The sequence below is a fragment of the Hoplias malabaricus genome, chromosome 8 (assembly GCF_029633855.1).
Source record: "Hoplias malabaricus isolate fHopMal1 chromosome 8, fHopMal1.hap1, whole genome shotgun sequence".
Lineage (NCBI taxonomy): Eukaryota > Metazoa > Chordata > Actinopteri > Characiformes > Erythrinidae > Hoplias > Hoplias malabaricus.
This window is the reverse complement of record NC_089807.1, coordinates 35,247,122-35,265,254: the sequence shown is the minus strand read 5'-3', so window position 1 is coordinate 35,265,254 and position 18,133 is coordinate 35,247,122. Positions and strand designations below refer to the sequence as shown.

General features: G+C 41.2%; 1 protein-coding gene across 30 annotated transcripts in view; it reads right to left on the bottom strand.

The window, feature by feature from the left end:
• camk2g2 (calcium/calmodulin-dependent protein kinase (CaM kinase) II gamma 2) overlaps positions 1-18,133 on the bottom strand; it is an 88,197-nt gene that overhangs the window by 31,102 nt on the left and 38,962 nt on the right. For all 30 annotated transcript variants that reach the window (XM_066678561.1, XM_066678575.1, XM_066678577.1 and 27 more), the window contains exons 3-7: positions 14,283-14,342; positions 10,256-10,310; positions 9,987-10,052; positions 4,012-4,084; positions 289-391 (exon numbers count right to left, since the gene is read on the bottom strand). In XM_066678561.1, the coding sequence (XP_066534658.1) occupies positions 289-391; positions 4,012-4,084; positions 9,987-10,052; positions 10,256-10,310; positions 14,283-14,342 (357 nt within the window). The remainder of the gene's footprint in view (positions 1-288; positions 392-4,011; positions 4,085-9,986; positions 10,053-10,255; positions 10,311-14,282; positions 14,343-18,133) is intronic.

Sequence of the window (18,133 nt, the reverse complement as noted above, 5' to 3'; positions counted from 1 at the left end):
TGTCTGTTCCACTTGGGTGGCAAAGTGCTGTGTGGTGCTCTATTTGACCCCTCTCTCAACATCCTCTAGAGCCCTATTCAATAAAACTGGCTGCTCTACAGCCTCCAGACAGTTGACGAATGCAAAATGAAATTCAGAGAAGAAATGTGAGTAAGAGATGATTGTAGATGTTGATATTTCAGGCAAATCCTGGCTGTGGAAATTACTTAATTATTTACTAATAATAAATATATTTTTTTAGTAAACCATAAGCATATGGATTATCTGTGTTGGTGTGAAGGTTCTTACCAAACCAGGCCTGTTGGTCACCCTGCACCTCTATGGCTAGGCCAAAATCAGCGAGCTTCACCGCAGCCCCCTTCATCTTGCTGGCCAACAGCAGGTTTTCAGGCTGAGAGAATGAGAGATAGTGAGACACAGAGATAAACAGTGGAATATACAATACTGTGCAAATGCAGAGAAGACATATGGTTATGTGTCCACTTTCACTTTGTCGTGCTGAATTTTTGGGTGTGGATATTTGCATGTCTTTAGAGAAAGGAAGCAAAAGAACTGGATGCAAAAGAGATCCGGTCTGTTTGTGCAAGAATGGATAAACAGAGTGGTCACCACATTCACTTGCACAAAGTTGAACTCATCTCGTAACCTGACAGATTCGATTTATCTGCATCACAAACCGTCACGCACCACGACGATACCGCAGATCTCTCTACTGAAATGTATAGTATGCACAGAGAAAGTTTAAGATGACATGTATGGGATGTCATTTTTCAGTGTCAGAAAAAATGCAGGAAACACCATTTAAATAATTTTGAATATTATAATTCTGCATTCATAAATTAATCTTCATGCAGCTTACTAACTGACAGCTGAATCTGAAACTGAATTGTGAATTATATTATATCTGAAGCTTGAAAAATTGAATTATATTTATTATTTGATAAACTTGAAATATTTAGTGGTCATTCAATAATCTGAATTTCACCCATGCTTTTTTATTGTCAGTTATTTAGTTCCAGAGCTTTTACTACAACTTCCGTTCTTGTTGTATAAATCTGTAGAGATATTTTTCCACACTTCCACAATGGTCTTATTGTCAGGTTGTCACAATCTCAAGAATTTCTCCTTGACTAGAAATAAAATAAAAAATGAAGCTGTGATATCTGAGTTATACACAGACCACAGACTACTCTACATTGGCTGATCATCATAATCAAGTCAAAAACATGGCTAGCAGTAACATAAGCACCATTAGGGGCACTCTTTCTACTGAACAGCAGTCTAAGACCATGTTTCCATCAGCTCCCATATTCATCCTAAGGCCAATTATGTTGAAGGTGATGATCAAGCCTACTGAGAGAGAAGGCTTAAGCATCTGTGATCAGTATTAGCGGACATAAACGCACACAGCATGTCCCATCAGGGGAGTCTCTCATCACTAGCTGGCAAGAATACTAAGCAGATCTCAAGCTAAAACCATACATATCTGTGTGTGTGTGTGTAAGTAGTGCAGAAGAAGATGTGACAGCATACTAATGGCTCTCGGCTGTATAGTTCACACTGAGACAGTGTGGAGGGCATGTTAGCTTGTGCTAAGATGGCAGAGGTGGGTCTTGTTTCACCCTTTTCACCTTACTGCCCCAGAGGCCAGCCTCTTTCTGCATGTTAAAGAGACCCCCCCCCACCCCCTGGAATCCTGTCAGGCTTCATAGCACACACAGTGCAAGAGATGAGCGTGAGACCTTCTAGTGCACCACTGTTACATTTTGACCCTTGAGGGCTGTGATTCTACAGTTGAAGTTAAGAGCAGCATTCCTTACATTGGGAGTTAAAGTCCCTAAGATGTACGCTTACTAAATTAAGTTACTTCTGCTGATTGGTGGAATGGCCATTAGTTCAATCCCCAGTGAGGACAAGAGAACACAACTGGCTTCACTCTCTGGATAGCCATGGAGGACTTGGCTGCATCCCAATTGTGTACTACACACTAATACTATACAGAATATACTACGTGATAAATTGATCAGTATGAGTTCAGCAGACTAGTGAACAAACTATTAACTTACTACACCATTACTTACAATGAGGATGTGATGAACTGTTGCTATGACAACGCATGTCATACCAAGCTGCAGCTACAATGCTGTCGCCTTTTTTAAAAAAGCTGGAAAATATCTCTACACACTCCGTAGTGCACAGGGGACGTCATAAAATAGCTATTTATGTACTCAAACTGTGCATTGTATATTAGGAAACAAACCAATTTATATGTATATACACCTCACATTCCCGTCTAACATTTAGTGCATTGTGTAGCAGAATTAGATTAATAATTCATGAAGTGCGCTCTGTAGGGAATATGTCTCTATTTTGGACAGACATTTGACTGACATTGACACTTGTAACTGTACTACATACTCAAAAACTAGTTAAAATTAGTATTAAGTGCACAGTTGGGATGCAGCCCCTGTCTCTCCCTTCATAACCTGCACAATGCTAGCCAGTGTCTATTAGCTCACATAAAAACTCTGGACCCTAAGCGTTCTCCTCTAAGCATGTTGAGCTGTCCAGTGAGGTTGTGTTAGCAGCAGTTGGTTTCACATATTTTGTACGAAGCACCCTCCCAAGTTGGTGACATTGTGTCACATGTACAACTATACAGGTGAAGAAACTGGATTTAAAAAAATGTATTAAGTTAATTACCTAGTCAGTTACCAGTGTGAAAAAAAGAATAACAAAACTAAAGTGCTTTGACCTGGAAATAGGGCAGCCATGTTGAAGTTTTATTCTGCACCATAAACTTAGTGTGTGTATCTGATGTGAATCATTAATAATGTAAGCTAATAAACATTAGCAAATGTAGGCTCATAAAATAATATCTCTTCAACAATGTTGTGAAATGCTTGGGGCAGATCACTCCAGACATTAAAAATGCAGCATTTCATAAAATAATGAATTATAGACTATTAAATACAACATCAATTAATGACTTTGAAAAGCCCTTTGCCCAGGAGAGGAGGATGAGACTGCAGTAAAAATATCCTGCAGGCGGACTCTCTCTCTCTCCCCAGCCCTCTCGTCTAGTCTGGGTTGTTTCTGCTGAGCCGTGCCTCTGCCCACCCTGCCTGACGTCACACCTGTTGCTATGGCAACCGTCCTGCCACTTGCACTTTTCTTGTCTCGCTGTTTCTCGTTCTCTCTGTCGCGGTATCTGTTTCCTTCCCTCTGTGGCTTACTAACACAACTCACCTTCAGCATTTGGCCTTTAGCCAGACATAACACCCCCCCCACACACAAACATGAGGAGAGAGAGAGAGAGAGAGAGAGAGAGAGAGAGAGGGTCAAGTCTAGTCTTTCTCTCTCAAGCAGCTGGTCTCTCAGTCTGTCTTACTCTTTCTCTGCTATCTCTTCATCTCCATGTCAGCCCTCGTGGCCTCTCTCATGAAGAACCAGAGAGGCCCATATTCCCCCTCAGGAACTGTCAGGGGAGATTATTCTCCACAGTTCCACACTTTCCTCTCTCCTCCACCCACACCCCACACACAGAGCTCATCACCTACAGCTCACTGGATCATTTACAGCACATTCAGTGGATAAGCAAGGCGATGGTAAACTGTAGAATTTTGCACTATAAGGATACGACCGGAGTTAGTGCTGAATCTAACAGAACGCCCTGATACACAGACACAGCGTACAGGACAAATGCCTCCCCTGTGTATTTGATGTTTTGTCTCCAGTGTTTTTTTTTGTTCAGATAAAAGCGATAAACAGCGCTCTGACGTCAGGGGTGCTTTGAGCTCAAAAACGGCGCAGTTGGAGGGAAAACGTTAACTTCACTCTTCAGTGACACTCCTCCAGACCAGAGAGTGACGTCTGCAGTCACAAACCTGTGTGTGTGCGCGTGTGCATGTGTGATGCCACATGGTGGCCAAGTGGAGGGTTTGGGATTGGGGTCGTCGGATGACGCGCTGTCCTTTCGTGGCAAGTTGCCACAGCAACAGCACGACTCACCTTGAGGTCCCTGTGCACAATGTCATGCTGGTGGATGTGGCTGACGCTCTCCAGGATCTGATTAATGCAGTGACTGTGAGAGAGAGAGAGAGAGAGAGAGAGAGAGAGAGAGAGAGGGAGAGAGAGAGAATCAGAAGGAAAGCAAGAAAAAAAAGCCAGAAAGAAAGAAAGAATGAAAGAATAAAAATAACAAAGAAAGGAAGAGAGGACAACAGAAAGAAAGAAAGAATGGATAGGGGGTAGGAAGGAAAGAAAGAAAGAAAGAAAGAAAGAAAAACAAAGGCAGAAAAGAAAGAGGCAGAGAGGACAACAGAAAGAAAGAAAGAAAGAAAGAAAGAAAGAAAGAAAGAAAGAAAGAAAGAAAGAAAGAAAGAAAAGGGAAATAAAAAGAAAGGGACAGAGACAAATCCATTAACTTTACCAAACTTATAACCCAGTGTGCTGTTAAAGGTGCAGTGCAGTGCTGCTGGTTTGTGGATCTTCTCTGGCAGGTCAGAAGTCTGCTGTATGTGTGGACTGAATAACTCCATGTGGATGGATGGTTTGTTTTGCTGGTTATAAATACTGCCACAGAGACACTGCAGAATAGGAATAGATATATTCGCCATGCCACCTCAATGCCAAAGCAACATTTTTTTGCTGCTGAACTGTCATTTATCACTGCACTCCAAACTAGACAGGCCAAATCCCAGCGGCCTGGACACCGAAGGGCATTTTCCTGTGTTTAAAGCTTTCCCTGTTCTACACTGTAGGCTACTGTGTTGTTGTCTGGATAAATACTACTGTCAAAAACACAAATGAAAAATGATTTTGAGTAAAAAAAGAAACACTGGAACAAATTGAGTTAACGTCATACCTTACAGTAAGAGCAAAATCTACTGTAAAAAAAAAACAAGGTCAATCTGTCAAAAGTGAGTAAAGGATGAAGAGAACTAGGGCTTTAGTGAAATATTCTCATGCTCTCCCATGGAGCTACTGTGCCCAAATTTGGCCAGATCTGTCCACCCTGCATTCCTTTCCTTTTCGTTCCACAGACAAGATCACTTTTCAGAATCTGGCATCACTCATAGGTTTTTACTCATTTCAACATGCAAATGACTGCAGATGTTTACAGATCATCGATTAGGAAAACCTACCTTGCCCATTTTATCAGCTCCACTGTCCATACAGGACACTGCAGTGACACTGACGTGGTGGTGGTGGTGTGTTAGTGCGCTGACACGAGTGGATCAGACACAGCAGTAAGCCTGGAGTTTATTTTTAAACACTGTTTCCACTCACTGTCTGCTCCGTTAGACCCCTACCTCGTTGGTCTACTTTGAAGAAGTAAAGTCAGAGACAGTAGTTTGTGCTGATCGCCTTTAGTGCTTCAGAACTGACAACAGGATGCTGGAGGTTTTTTTCTAAGCGGACTATTCTCAGTCCAGCAGTGACAGAAATGGTTTTTAAAAATCCAGCAGCACTGCTGTGTCTGATCCACTCATACCAGCACAACCCAAAATAACTCACCACCACATCAGTGTAACTGTGGCACTGAGAATGATCTGCAGTGGTCCTGACCATTGAAGAGCAGGGTTAATTGGGGATAAAGCATGCAAAGAAACAGATGACAAAGTCTGTAATTGTAGAACTGCAAAATGCTCCTATGGACAGTGCAGTTGATAACTGTAGATACAAGGTATGTGTGTTCCTAATGCAGTGATCGTTCAGTGTGTTATTCATTTCCATCATCAATACCCCTGCCTCCTCAGCCCCATCTTTCTCTAAGTTTCAACTGTCTTCTTTTTTTCTCCCCTTGCCTGCATTCAGTAAAATGTCAGAGTCCCAGAGGCATGCTGCACCCTATCACATTCTCTCTGTGGCTGCTGTGTTTAATGAAAGGAGCAGCATGCTGGCTCCACAACACCGCTTCACATACAGCAAGTGTCCATCTCTCTGCAGTGGAGGAGCACAGCGTGATATGTTTTGTTTGTTTGTGTGTGTGTCTAAATTAGAACAGTGGCACTGGCTGACAGGCTTTGTGTGGGTCTGTATGTCTATATTTGAGGTTGTTGAGAAGGGGAATGTGCATGTGTGTGTGTGTGTGTAAGCACACCTTTCTACATTCATATTACAGCTAAAATGATTTATCTGGAACCAACAAGATCGGACAGTGGTCACCGGTTGTGGACTAACTGCAGGGCAAATCTGATTTGTTTCTTGAATCTGATTTTCAGAGTGAGCGTCCACATCCACACGTTACAAGTGACCGAATCCAATTTGTATGCTCAGACTGTCGTTGCATTTTCTCGTGTAGCCACAATAGTTGTCATAGTAACGATGCAGGCTTGAGCCACTCTGAGGGTGGGAAGGTAAAAGGAGCCTCTGCCCAAAAATACAGTTATATCTGACGATCAAAGTGAGTTGCAATTTAAAGACATACTGGGGATCATTCTGAGCGCTGCAGTGACACTGACGTGGTTGTAGTGTGTGTTAGCGCGTGTTGAGCTGGTGCGATTGGATCAGACACAGCAGTGCGCCTTGAGTTTTAAAAAACTGTGTCCACTCACTGTGCACTCTGTTAGACAAACCTACCTTGTTGGTCCACCTTGTAGTCAGAGACAGTAGTTTGTCAGCTCATTTGTTGCTGCACCGTTTGTGTTAATCTTCCTCTAGTCCTCCATCAATGGACAAGGAACGCTGCCCACAAGACTCTCTGTTCACTAGCAGCAGTGCTGTGTCTGATCCACTCGTACCAGGACATCCCACACACTCACACCACCACCATGTCAGTGTCACTGCAGTGTTGTGAATAATCCACCACCCAAATCATTTAAAATTAGGGTGAAATTGGCAAAAGCAAGTATGCAGAGGAACAGATGGACTCCAGTCTGTAATTTTAGAACCACAAAGTGCTACTGTATGGTCAGTGGAGTTGATAAACTGGACAATGAATGTAGATACAATGTAAGTGTTCCTAATCCAGTGATCATTCAGTGTATAAAGTAATGTATAGAGTAATTAGCTTATTATATATGACATTATAGTCGGTCTTTGTGTGTTTGTGATACATTGGGCATTGGGTGCAAACAGCTATGAATGGGAGCAGAAGTGAGCAATAATATAAATTCACAAAGCAGTATCATCTGCATAATTATCACAATAATTTATATTATCATAGATGAAATGTAACAATAGTCCCAGTACACCTTAAACTATAGCTTGTCATGGGTTGTATTCCAAACCACACACTTCTTTACTTCACATGCTACACCAGGGATATTCAAATATTTTCCTGCAGAGGCCACTAATGTGTGGTTATTAAGAATGTGAAAGCTATAATGTAAACACCACTGTATTTCCCTGGTAATGTACTATGTCTTGTGGCTGTACAATTACCAGGACAGCTACAGGGATTTTTGAGGGCGTTCACAATGAATCAGTTTAATTACTGGTAAATAACTGGGTAAAACAACATTTTACAGAGGCTTAGAATAACAAGGTATATATCAAATGTGTCTATTTAAGAGTTATGGTCAACCACTAGTTGCTGTGTGTATGTTTGTGTGTGTATATGAGTGTGTGTGTGTGTGTGTGTGTGTGTGTGTGTGTGTGTGTGCACATGTATGTATGTTGTAAAAAGGCACTGGGACACAAGCTCAGCCTTCAGGCCCCTCTCTCCCCATATTGTTCACAGTGTATTCCTGCTGTCTGCTGCTTTGCCAAAGCTGGCCTCCATATCTCACCCGGAAAAGCCAGTAACTTCTGCTGGTGAGAAATGCAGTTAATATGTATTAGTGCTGCCCTCCCAAACCCCTTACAACAGAACACGCTGGAGGAGACTGGCAGGCATGGAAAAGAAAATTATGTGCAGCTGATGCAAGCACCAATCAGGAACAGGAGAATAACAGGCCAGTTTTCTGCACTGTGGAATCTATGGGTTTTCAACAATAATCCTACAATTAAGTTGTGAAATATATATATATAAAAATATATATATATATTTATATATATATATATATATAAATATATATATATTTACCACACTCAGAATGAATCCAGGCGGTGATATAGAAATGTTTAAGCTATTAGGAGAATTTTTAGACATTCAGTGCATCTAAAAACAGAATATTAGAGTCAAATGTGACGTTTAAATAAAATGCAATGTGTTGTTTTCACTAGCAGTTGCTATTACATTCCCTGTGCACTTAAGATGAACGAACGTATGTGGCTCAAAGAGTGTTTAAATGTATATTTTCATAGTAAATTACTATCAGTAAATTGTGTCACTTATATTTAACTCTCTCTATGGAGAGAGTTTAATCTCAAAATACTGTAAATGTGTAAATAATATTCCACAAATCACAAATATGTTTTACTATTCACAAATAAATACACTCTATTGCCAAAAGTAAAAGCTTGGCTGCCTTCGCACGCATATGAACTTGAGTGACATCCCATTCTTAATCCATAGGGTTTTATATGATGTCGACCCACGCTTTGCAGCTATTACAGCTTCAATCTTCTCATATTCCTTTCCTTTGTTTATGGGAATTTTTGACCATTCTTCAAGTCACACACCAATGTAGTACTAGAAGGTCTGGCTCCCAGTCTCCACTCTAATTCATCCCATATTTGTTCTATAGTTACCCCAGAGAACATGTCTCCACTGCTCTAGAGTCCAGTGGCAGTGTGGTTTACACCACAGCATCTGATGCTTTGCATTGCGCTTGGTGATGTAAGGCTTGTTGATGTAAGGTGACCTCTGCGCACTGTGCGCCTCAGCATTTGCTGACCACGCTCTGTCATTTTACATGGTCTACCACTTTGTGGCTGAGTTGTTGTAGTTCCCAATCGCTTCCACTTTGTTATAATACCACTAAATGTTGACTGTGGAATACTTAGTAGCGTAAATTTCACGACTGGACTTGTTTGCATTCTATCACAGTACCACAGTAGAATTCACTGAGCTCCTGAGAGTGACTCATTCTTTCACAAATGTTTGTAGAACAGTCTGCATGCCTAGGTGCTTGGTTATATACACCTGTAGCCATGGAAGTTATTAAAATTCAATTATTTGGATGGGTGAGTGAATATTTATGACAACATAGAGTACTTTCACTTTTCTTTTTTCCTGTAAAGGAGCAAAGATCCCATTACAAACACAGTTCATATTATTGGCTTTTGTCACTGCTATACATGCAGTGTAACGAGATTTGACATGAGACTACATTGAATGTTTTCTAAAAGTTGCTGTTAAGACAAAAAAGAACCACATTCATCTGCCCTTTTTGGATATTCCCTACACGTTACAGAACAGGAACAGAGGGGTCTAATTAAACCCATGAAGACAAGAGTTTTCCATGAGGGAATGAAGCTGCGTACTTGATTTACTTCAAATTCACGCTTTGCAGACATTTTTCTGCGCACCTTGCTCTAATGTCATTTGTAAACAGATAAGATCTTGGTTTTGTTTTGACTGGACCAGCAAATGGATAAGACCCTTTTGTTTTTGCATATATATCCAGGTGAAGAATTTGGATTCAGTGACGTTGTTCTATTAACACATTGCACCCCCTAAACCTTCATAAAGCAGCCCAACTGGGCAAGTGATTTTTCATGCTACTGCCCAACGTCACGTTTTACTTGACTCTGGCATTCAGGTTATAATTATTGTGGAATCCTGGTCTTTAAGTCACTTTGAACATGGCTTTTCCAAGCTTTCTGGAGAATTGTGTTCATTTTTATAGTTCCTAACTTATACTTTTGTCAGTGTCACAGTTCACCATAGTCACCTCCAGAAAAGGTTTTCTTGGTTTTGTGACTGCAATTTAAAGCATCTTCTACAAATTTAAATAAGTTACTGCACCGTTTCTATTTATTCACTATTTTCAGGGAAGGCCTGGGTAAGCAAGACACAAAGACAAAAGTGCTGTGCTGCAGTCTTTGAGCCTGTGAGTGTGTGTGTGTGTGTGTGTATGCTGAACTGGACTCACCTTGCATCAGCTTCACTATAATACTCTCTAGCAACAATGTCTTCAAACAGCTCTCCACCAGTGACACTAAAAAGGACAAAAATATGGAAAGCTCATTACATAATGGTTGTGAACACTGAAGAAATATCCAAAGTGCTCTGGCTTACTCATACTCAATCAGAATTAAAATGACCAAGTGTTTGTACAAAACCTTTCATCTGAAACATAGTAACTTTAAAGAAAAGGAAAAATTCTTTCTTGACTTTGAATGGATCGGCTGAGGTACTCACAGGTCAAAGACGAGGTAATGGAAGCCTTCCTCTGAGATACTGTCATGAAGTCTCACTGGGTGGGGAGAGAGAGAGAGAGAGAGAGAGAGAGAGAGAGAGAGAGAGAGAGAGAGAGAGAGAGAGAGAGAGATTTGATTTGTGCTTTGCAACAGCCAATAATATCACAGAAAGACATCAACTTCCTGCTGCAGCTTTGTAAACATGTACCTACTTTACCTACAAATATGCATCTCCTTTTATATGATTTCTAATATTATGCAGTGCTGCCCTTCCCACAGCTTTCTCTACACTGCTGCTGAGACAAGCTTTTTTTAAATGAGTGTGGTCAGATTATTACTATACTATAATCCATTTGTTGCTCTGTATACTTTTATACATTTTTAAACATGGTATCCACTTACTGTCCACTCTGTTAGACACTCCTACCTGGTGGGTCCACATTGTAGATGTAAATTCAGAGACAGTAGCTCATCTGTTGCTGCTCAGTTTGTGTTGTTCGTCCTTTAGTCCTTCATCAATGGACATGATGCTGAGCCTCAGGCTGGATGCTTTTGGTTGGGGGCAATTCTCAGTCCAGCAGTGACACTTATGGCTTTGAAAACTCGAGCAAACACTGCTGTGTCTGATCCACTTGTACCATAACAACACACACTAAAACCACCATGAATCATATCTGCTCAGTGGTGGTTCTGTGGGGTCCTGCCCATTGAAGAACAGGGTGAAAGCGGGCAAACAATGGATACAGAGCAACAGATGAACTCCAGTCTGTAACTGCAGAACCACAAAGTGCTCCTGTATGGTCAGTGGAGCTGAGAGAATGGACAGTAAGTGTAGAAACAAGGAGGTGGTCGTAATGTTCTGGTTGATCTGTGTACGTGCAGTCAGGGTAGCAAACAAGCAACTGAAACCACACACTGCTACATACCTACAACTCTTCAACTGTGTTGAGTTGTGAAGTAATCTCAAACAGAATTGCTTCAGTGGTTTCGGACACTGTAGGACAGACTATTCCCTATAATATGCATAAAAGCTTGAGCCAGGTCTAGCCTTCAAAACGACTTCTGCTACTGTTTTCAGCTTTGCAACAAACCATATACTTTACAATGACAATTTAGTATGTTGATACATGGACACGTTTATTAGGTGACAGAGCTTATGAGCATAAATAGAAATCTCACAAGATTCAACAGCCATAGCAGGCTGTCTACGGGCTGATAGTTTCCATGCCTGCAATAACTGTGGGGCAGCGCGGAGCCAGGGACTTAAGACTGGCACGAGGAGAGGGAAGCTGCCCAGCTTAACACACACATAATGCAACTAAACACACAGGCTAAAGGAAGAAGCATGTACATGGATTCCATGGATTATGTGAAAATATCCATGGGAAATAAAGAGAAATTGACCCAAAACATTCTTGGTAAACACAGCTAGTGCACCAGCAGCAAGTGTTTAGTAGTTTCATTTGAAAGGGAAAGTGAGAGTGTGTATGAGAAAACAGAAGGAAATGGAGTAAGAGAGTCACAGAGAAACGAAGACAGTCAAGCATGAAGTATACTGGCGTGAGCATGGTCTGCCAGGGGCAATGTGCAATCTCCCCCTCTCTCTCGATTGCTCTCTTTGTTAAGAGTTTACTTGCAGTTCAAGCAGAAAACATGACAAGCTGCCCCTTTGAGTCGCAGATAGTGTGTAACGGTGAGAGAGAAAGACAGAGTTTTGGTGAGGATAGGAGACGAATGGTGCTTTTCCCTTGCACGGTACCTACTCGACTCGCCTCAGCACGGCTTTACATGCTTTACGGTCCTGGCCAGCTCCTGCAAAATATAGCTGTTGACGTCGCATAACCCCATGTCTAATGGAAACCGCGGGATTTGGAAACCCATACAGCGGCAGCGGAAACCTAAAGCGCTGTTTACTTTTTCTTTCTTTGGACTTAACATGTCTCCGTGTCCCCATTCTCACAGACCAGCAGTTTTTTATCCGTTCCTTGCTGGAGTTTTTGTCAGGCACCAATTCAAGGAGCTTTTGATCCTCTTCAAAAGACCACAGCTAATTTTAAAAGCTGCTGTTGTAACTCAGATAAAAACGAGTGTAATCACTTCTGTAAACTGAAGAGTTCACAGATGGTGAGTTTGTGCGGGACGTCTGTATTTCGTGGTGATTGACAAGTCTCTCTGGTCAATCAGAGCTCTTCAAGGTTTATATGTCAAGTTTAGTCCCTATTCAGCTCGCTTGGAGCAGCACATGAGCTGTAACTAAGAAAGTACTGGTACCAGGCAGTGAAAAAGCACCATATTAAGGAGAAAGAGAGGAACAGAAATTGAGAAAAGGAGGAGAGGTGAGAGACTGTGGGGGATGGGGGGAATAGAGAAAGTGAGGATAAGGTCAGAGAAGGACATGCAAAGCAGTCATAGGAGGATGAATCACATACAGCCCCATCATGCTGCATGAATCCGCAGTGTGTTGTATATATGTATCTGGTTTCTAACCATAATATTATGGGCTTAGTTTTCATGTATATGTACATACACCTACAGGCTATGTATCAAGACATATATTGAAACGCCTTCGCTGGTCAGATCACAGTCTGAGGAGCAAATTCTGAGCACCAATAAAGCCTGTCAGGACAGCAGGCCTGTCAAACTGTATTTCAATTCAAACCGGACTTGTGCAGAAATAGGAATTGAAGATAAATGTGTCATATTTTTTGATTATCATTTATTCATTGCTTATCATTATCATTTATTCATTGCTTGTGAAAGCACTGAGTATGGGCTACTATCCAGCAGATGGCGTTGTGGCTCTGAGCCAATGACAGTTTACAAATTAATTTATTCAACAGCTCTGTTTCCAGTAGAACAAGAAGCCATTATCCTGCACATTAAGAAAAGCTGACACTGCTAAAAAGCACTGCATTTTAATAAACATATTTTGTGACATGAATTCAGAATTAAATTAACGCTGTGTGAAATACACAATGGCTTGTCTGCATTCACCACCACCACAGCCTTGTAGCAACATCAGTAACTATACTAATTTTCACAGTCATTTCAAATAGAAGTAACTACTAACTGTTATTTTAACCGTGATACTGACATTTGTGGGTTTACTTCCCAACAAATACATAACGGAAATATGGGATGCACCTGAATATCTATTAATTGTGGTGTGGGCCAACATCATTTATACACTGTTTAATAATGTAGTAAACCTTCAGAATTAGTTTTGCCTGCTTCGCGATACAAATCAACGAACAAAATGTTGGTTGCTTGGAAAAACAGTATGAAAACCCCTGATCTAGTTGTTCATCAGCCTTTAGTCAAAGCCGAGTATCAGAAAATATCTACTCCGATGTCTATCTTTTATCTGATTTTCATTCACAGCAGAGATGTAGCTAAACTTGGCTGCATGAACACACCCAATGAGTCATGCCCAGCAGAAGCCCAGCAAGGCCAGCCACCGCTCACACTGCTCCCGGTCACTTGGAAGTAAGATGATACCGCCATCATTTCCATGACTTTGCATGAGGTGTCACTTGTGATGGTAAGCTTCATGCACATTCTCTTTCACTTAATGCAAATAGGCCTCACCTTACTGCATCAGTTAGCTCACTGCCTGGAGCCCATTTGCCTACACTGTTTCTTTCCCTCATGTGGTGGATAAAAGTTTCTATTGCTCCACTTACTCTTGGCTTTAGCCTTTAACAGCTACCTACGCACCGGTTAATGTCACACTATTCAATCTGAACTTTATGTAAAAAATAGTGCTGTCAGTGTTAACGCATTAACACATAAGATTAATCTGAACACTTTAGAAACTTCCTCCCATAATTCAATCGTTTTACAAAGTCTAGTGACATATTAGTGGTTTTATTAGGCAACGTAAACTAAGTGTCTTTTCTGCAGAGCTCAGTAGGTAGATTACATTATATTTACAATGAAATTGTGATTAACACGATACGTTTTTTAAACCAGTGAGTGAGTTAGTGTGTGCGGGGCAGACGCAATGACATCATCAAGGTCCCACTCACCTATGTTGGGATGTTTGAGGAGACGACAGATCCGTGCTTCTCGCTCCAGCTTCTGGTGATCTGCGGAAACAAACACACAGAGGACTAAGGTGAGACCAAAATCAGGAGAATGTGCAAAAAAAAAAAATAAATAAATAAATAAAAAGCAGGGCAAGAAAGAACAAGTATCACAATATAATGTTTTTCAGAGGTTTACAAATGAGGAAAAAAAGAACAGACAAACAAAATGTACCAGCACATAATGTTCCTGCCCTCCACACAACAGGGTAGCAATCAATTCCCAGCTTGGGCATGAACACAGTGTAATACCTGCTAGACTCTCAACACTACATTAGCCTAATACTAACATGATTACAACTGCAAGTATCTCTGGATGAGAGTGTTTACCAAATGCAGTAAATGAAAATGTAAAATGTGAATATGTACTGAAATCATCATTGGTGTGTCTAACAGAATGGACAGAGAGTGAACACTCGAGCAGCACTGCCGTGTCTGATCCACTTGTCCCAGCGCAACACACCACACACTAACACACCACCACCACGTACGTCAGTGTCACTTTGTTGGATGGTACCACTAAAGCTTCAAAAGGTCGGCCTGACCTGAAAAACCTTACCCGATGCTGTTTAGTGATTTTGAAACGCTAACCACACTCATGATACGTTCTGATGCTGAAAAAGATCATTATAAGAGGTTGCTGTACAGTACTAAACCATTTTCCATGCTCTTGTAGTATCTTTACATGAATAAAAACTTCCGGTAAAGAAGTCATATCATATATCAAATTCCCAAACTCACAGCACATCGGAGCGGGAACTTATTTTTGTACCTCAGCTATTCAGGAACAGCTGGAGGGTCAATGTCTGGCATGTCCATAAGTCCATCTTTAGAAACCAATCTATGGCAAGGTCTATATGTGGACTGACAATGAATTGTGGCCTGTAGCTTAAGAGAACAGAGTTGGTCACTCTGTAGAGCAAAAGGTACAGAAGCCTCATGTTCTCTTATTGAAAACACTAAAGCCTTCAGGTCAAGTGTGGAATTCAACAGGAACTAAACAACACATTTATATACACACAAGTATAATACATTCAAACACAAACAAACAGGGAATAAATATATGACATTATTCCAAGTTTCCCAAATAAACCAAGGGGCTTAGAAGTGCTCCCACACACTGTTTGGGTTTTTCAGTCTACCTATAAACCCCTGTCATAGAAGTGATACACAGAATCAACGTTCAGAAGGTAATAGGATATCTAAATGTCTGCTATGTGAGTCTATTATCCAATGAAACATCATGTCTGTACAAAGGAAAATATTCATCTCCAAAACTGTAACTCTAGAGAAAAGAGTTTCAAAGTTGTTTTGGAGCATTTCTTTTGGTCCATTCATCCTAAACAACCTATATATAAACTACCTACAGTATGAAGAGAACCTGAAGGGTTAAATCTATGTAGAAAGCTAAAAGGAGATGGAGAGACGTTTGTCTTTGCACAGTGACAATATGAAAACATTACTACAGCACTGCTGTTCCTCATTCCTCCTGAACATGGAGATAGTGTGAAAGAGTAGGGCATATGCTCTCCATCTACTTGTTGTCATCTACAGAGAGGGTGATATCACCACATGTTTTCATCTCATCGGTTTGCAATGGGTTGATCAACAGAACTATCAAGAAAGGCAGCAAGAGAGAGTAAAACAGATTGGAACAACCCTCGTCATCTCCACTTTCCTTGTTGCACCGCAAGTCATGTTCGCACCACCTGCAATCCCACAATCCCTTGTGCATTTTTTCATTACTACACATTGAAAATGAATGGGGGCAAAATTTCAAATGATGAATTTACATGCAGTGGACACAGAGGCATTTATATAATTTAATAATAAAAAAAAACATTAAAAAAAGTTCTAATATCTATTTAAGAACTAGGAGGGGTGCCCCCTCCAGGGTGTGTTCCTGCTTTGCGCCCAATGATTTCAGGTAGGCTCTGGACCCACCGTGACCCTGAACTGGATAAGCGCTTACAGATGATAGATGGATGGATGGACTAGTGTTGTATCTGCTATTTAAAACAGTGATTTATTTTTAATAGAAATTAAAATCCAAACCTGTGGTCAAAAAGACCAGTGAATCCACTTTCCTGGTATAAACCTATGTCCAGAAGACATTTAGCTGTAGTTGTGTTGTCAAGGCATGGGTGTTTGGTTGCTTTTGATTGGTCTAACTCTTCTACAGGCGGATTACAAGCTTTGTGTTATTGGGTTAAGTTCTTCCCCTTAAGAGGCAAAACAGCACTGACTGTAATTTAAAAAAAAACAGAAAAAAATCGTACATATATACAACAATCCTAGATCTGATTATATGAATATCACAATCCTTTCAATTTAAATTTCAGTTTAAAACCCTACTACATAGTGTCAGACTATAGATAGCATGTCAGATATGCAGCGGTCTTTACACATATCTACAGGTCAGTACAAAGCAGTAGTAGAACGAGTAGTTGGTCGACTGAGGGACAGATGTGCATGTCCTAAGGGAAAAGACAGCTGGTCCACAAAGAGAAAAAGAGTATGTGTGCGGTTCTCTTTAATCCCCATCACAGTATTGTACCATTTCCAGGATGGTGGATTTAGAACAGAATATGTAGGGTGTTATGGAATGCCAGCTCTGTGCAAGAATGTAGCTGCATGTCTGTTTACTTCAGACATTACTAGCACAGTGTTATCAGTTCCGATGTAAAGGTACCAACCCTCGAATAACAATACCACGCTTGCGTTCATCTGTTTAAACACCCACTTAAACATACACACACAAATCCTCCCATCCTGTTTGCAGTGAAGAGTCAGAGTGCTAGTTAGGCTGTCATCTCCAGCAGCAGGACTGTGCTGGTTGGAATTCTATTCATGCACTCAATGCAGTGACTCCTGCTGGGCCTGCTCCCACTCTCGCATAGTCTTCCAAATATCAGAGCACACACTCCATACAGCTCAGCAACTAACACACCAGGGCTAAATCATTTGATGTAAATATCTAATTGCATTATGATTTAAATGTGATTATATTCTTTTGCTGTGATCAAACGCTGATTAAAATATTAAGGCAAGCCATTTATACCACAATAGGTCAATTCTACAAAAACTCTATTAGGAATAGATCTATAAGGAATAGAGGTCTATTTGTTGTCTAAAAACTGCCAGATGCCATTTATTTGCCATGTCCACACACACACACACACACAGAGAGAGAGAGAGAGAGAGAGAGAGAGAGAGAGAGAGTGAGAGAGAGAGTGAGTGAGTGAGAGAGAGAGAGTGAGTGAGTGAGAGAGAGAGAGAGAGTGAGTGAGTGTGAGAGAGAGAGAGTGAGTGAGTGAGAGAGAGAGTGTGAGTGAGTGAGTGAGAGAGAGTGTGAGTGAGTGAGAGAGAGAGAGTGAGTGAGTGAGTGAGTGAGAGAGAGAGAGAGAGTGAGTGAGTGAGTGAGCGAGCGTGAGTGAGAGAGAGAGAGAGAGAGAGAGAGAGAGTGTGAGTGAGTGAGCGAGTGAGAGAGAGAGAGAGAGAGTGTGAGTGAGTGAGTGAGTGAGTGAGAGAGAGAGAGAGAGAGAGAGAGAGAGAGTGTGAGTGAGTGAGCGAGTGAGAGAGAGAGAGAGAGAGTGTGAGTGAGTGAGTGAGTGAGAGAGAGAGAGAGAGAGAGTGTGAGTGAGTGAGAGAGAGAGAGAGAGAGAGAGAGAGAGTGTGAGTGAGTGAGTGAGTGAGTGAGAGAGAGAGAGAGAGAGAGAGAGAGAGAGAGAGAGAGAGAGAGAGAGATTAGATTGGTTTTAAACATGCAAACAGACTGGAAAGCAAGCAAATTG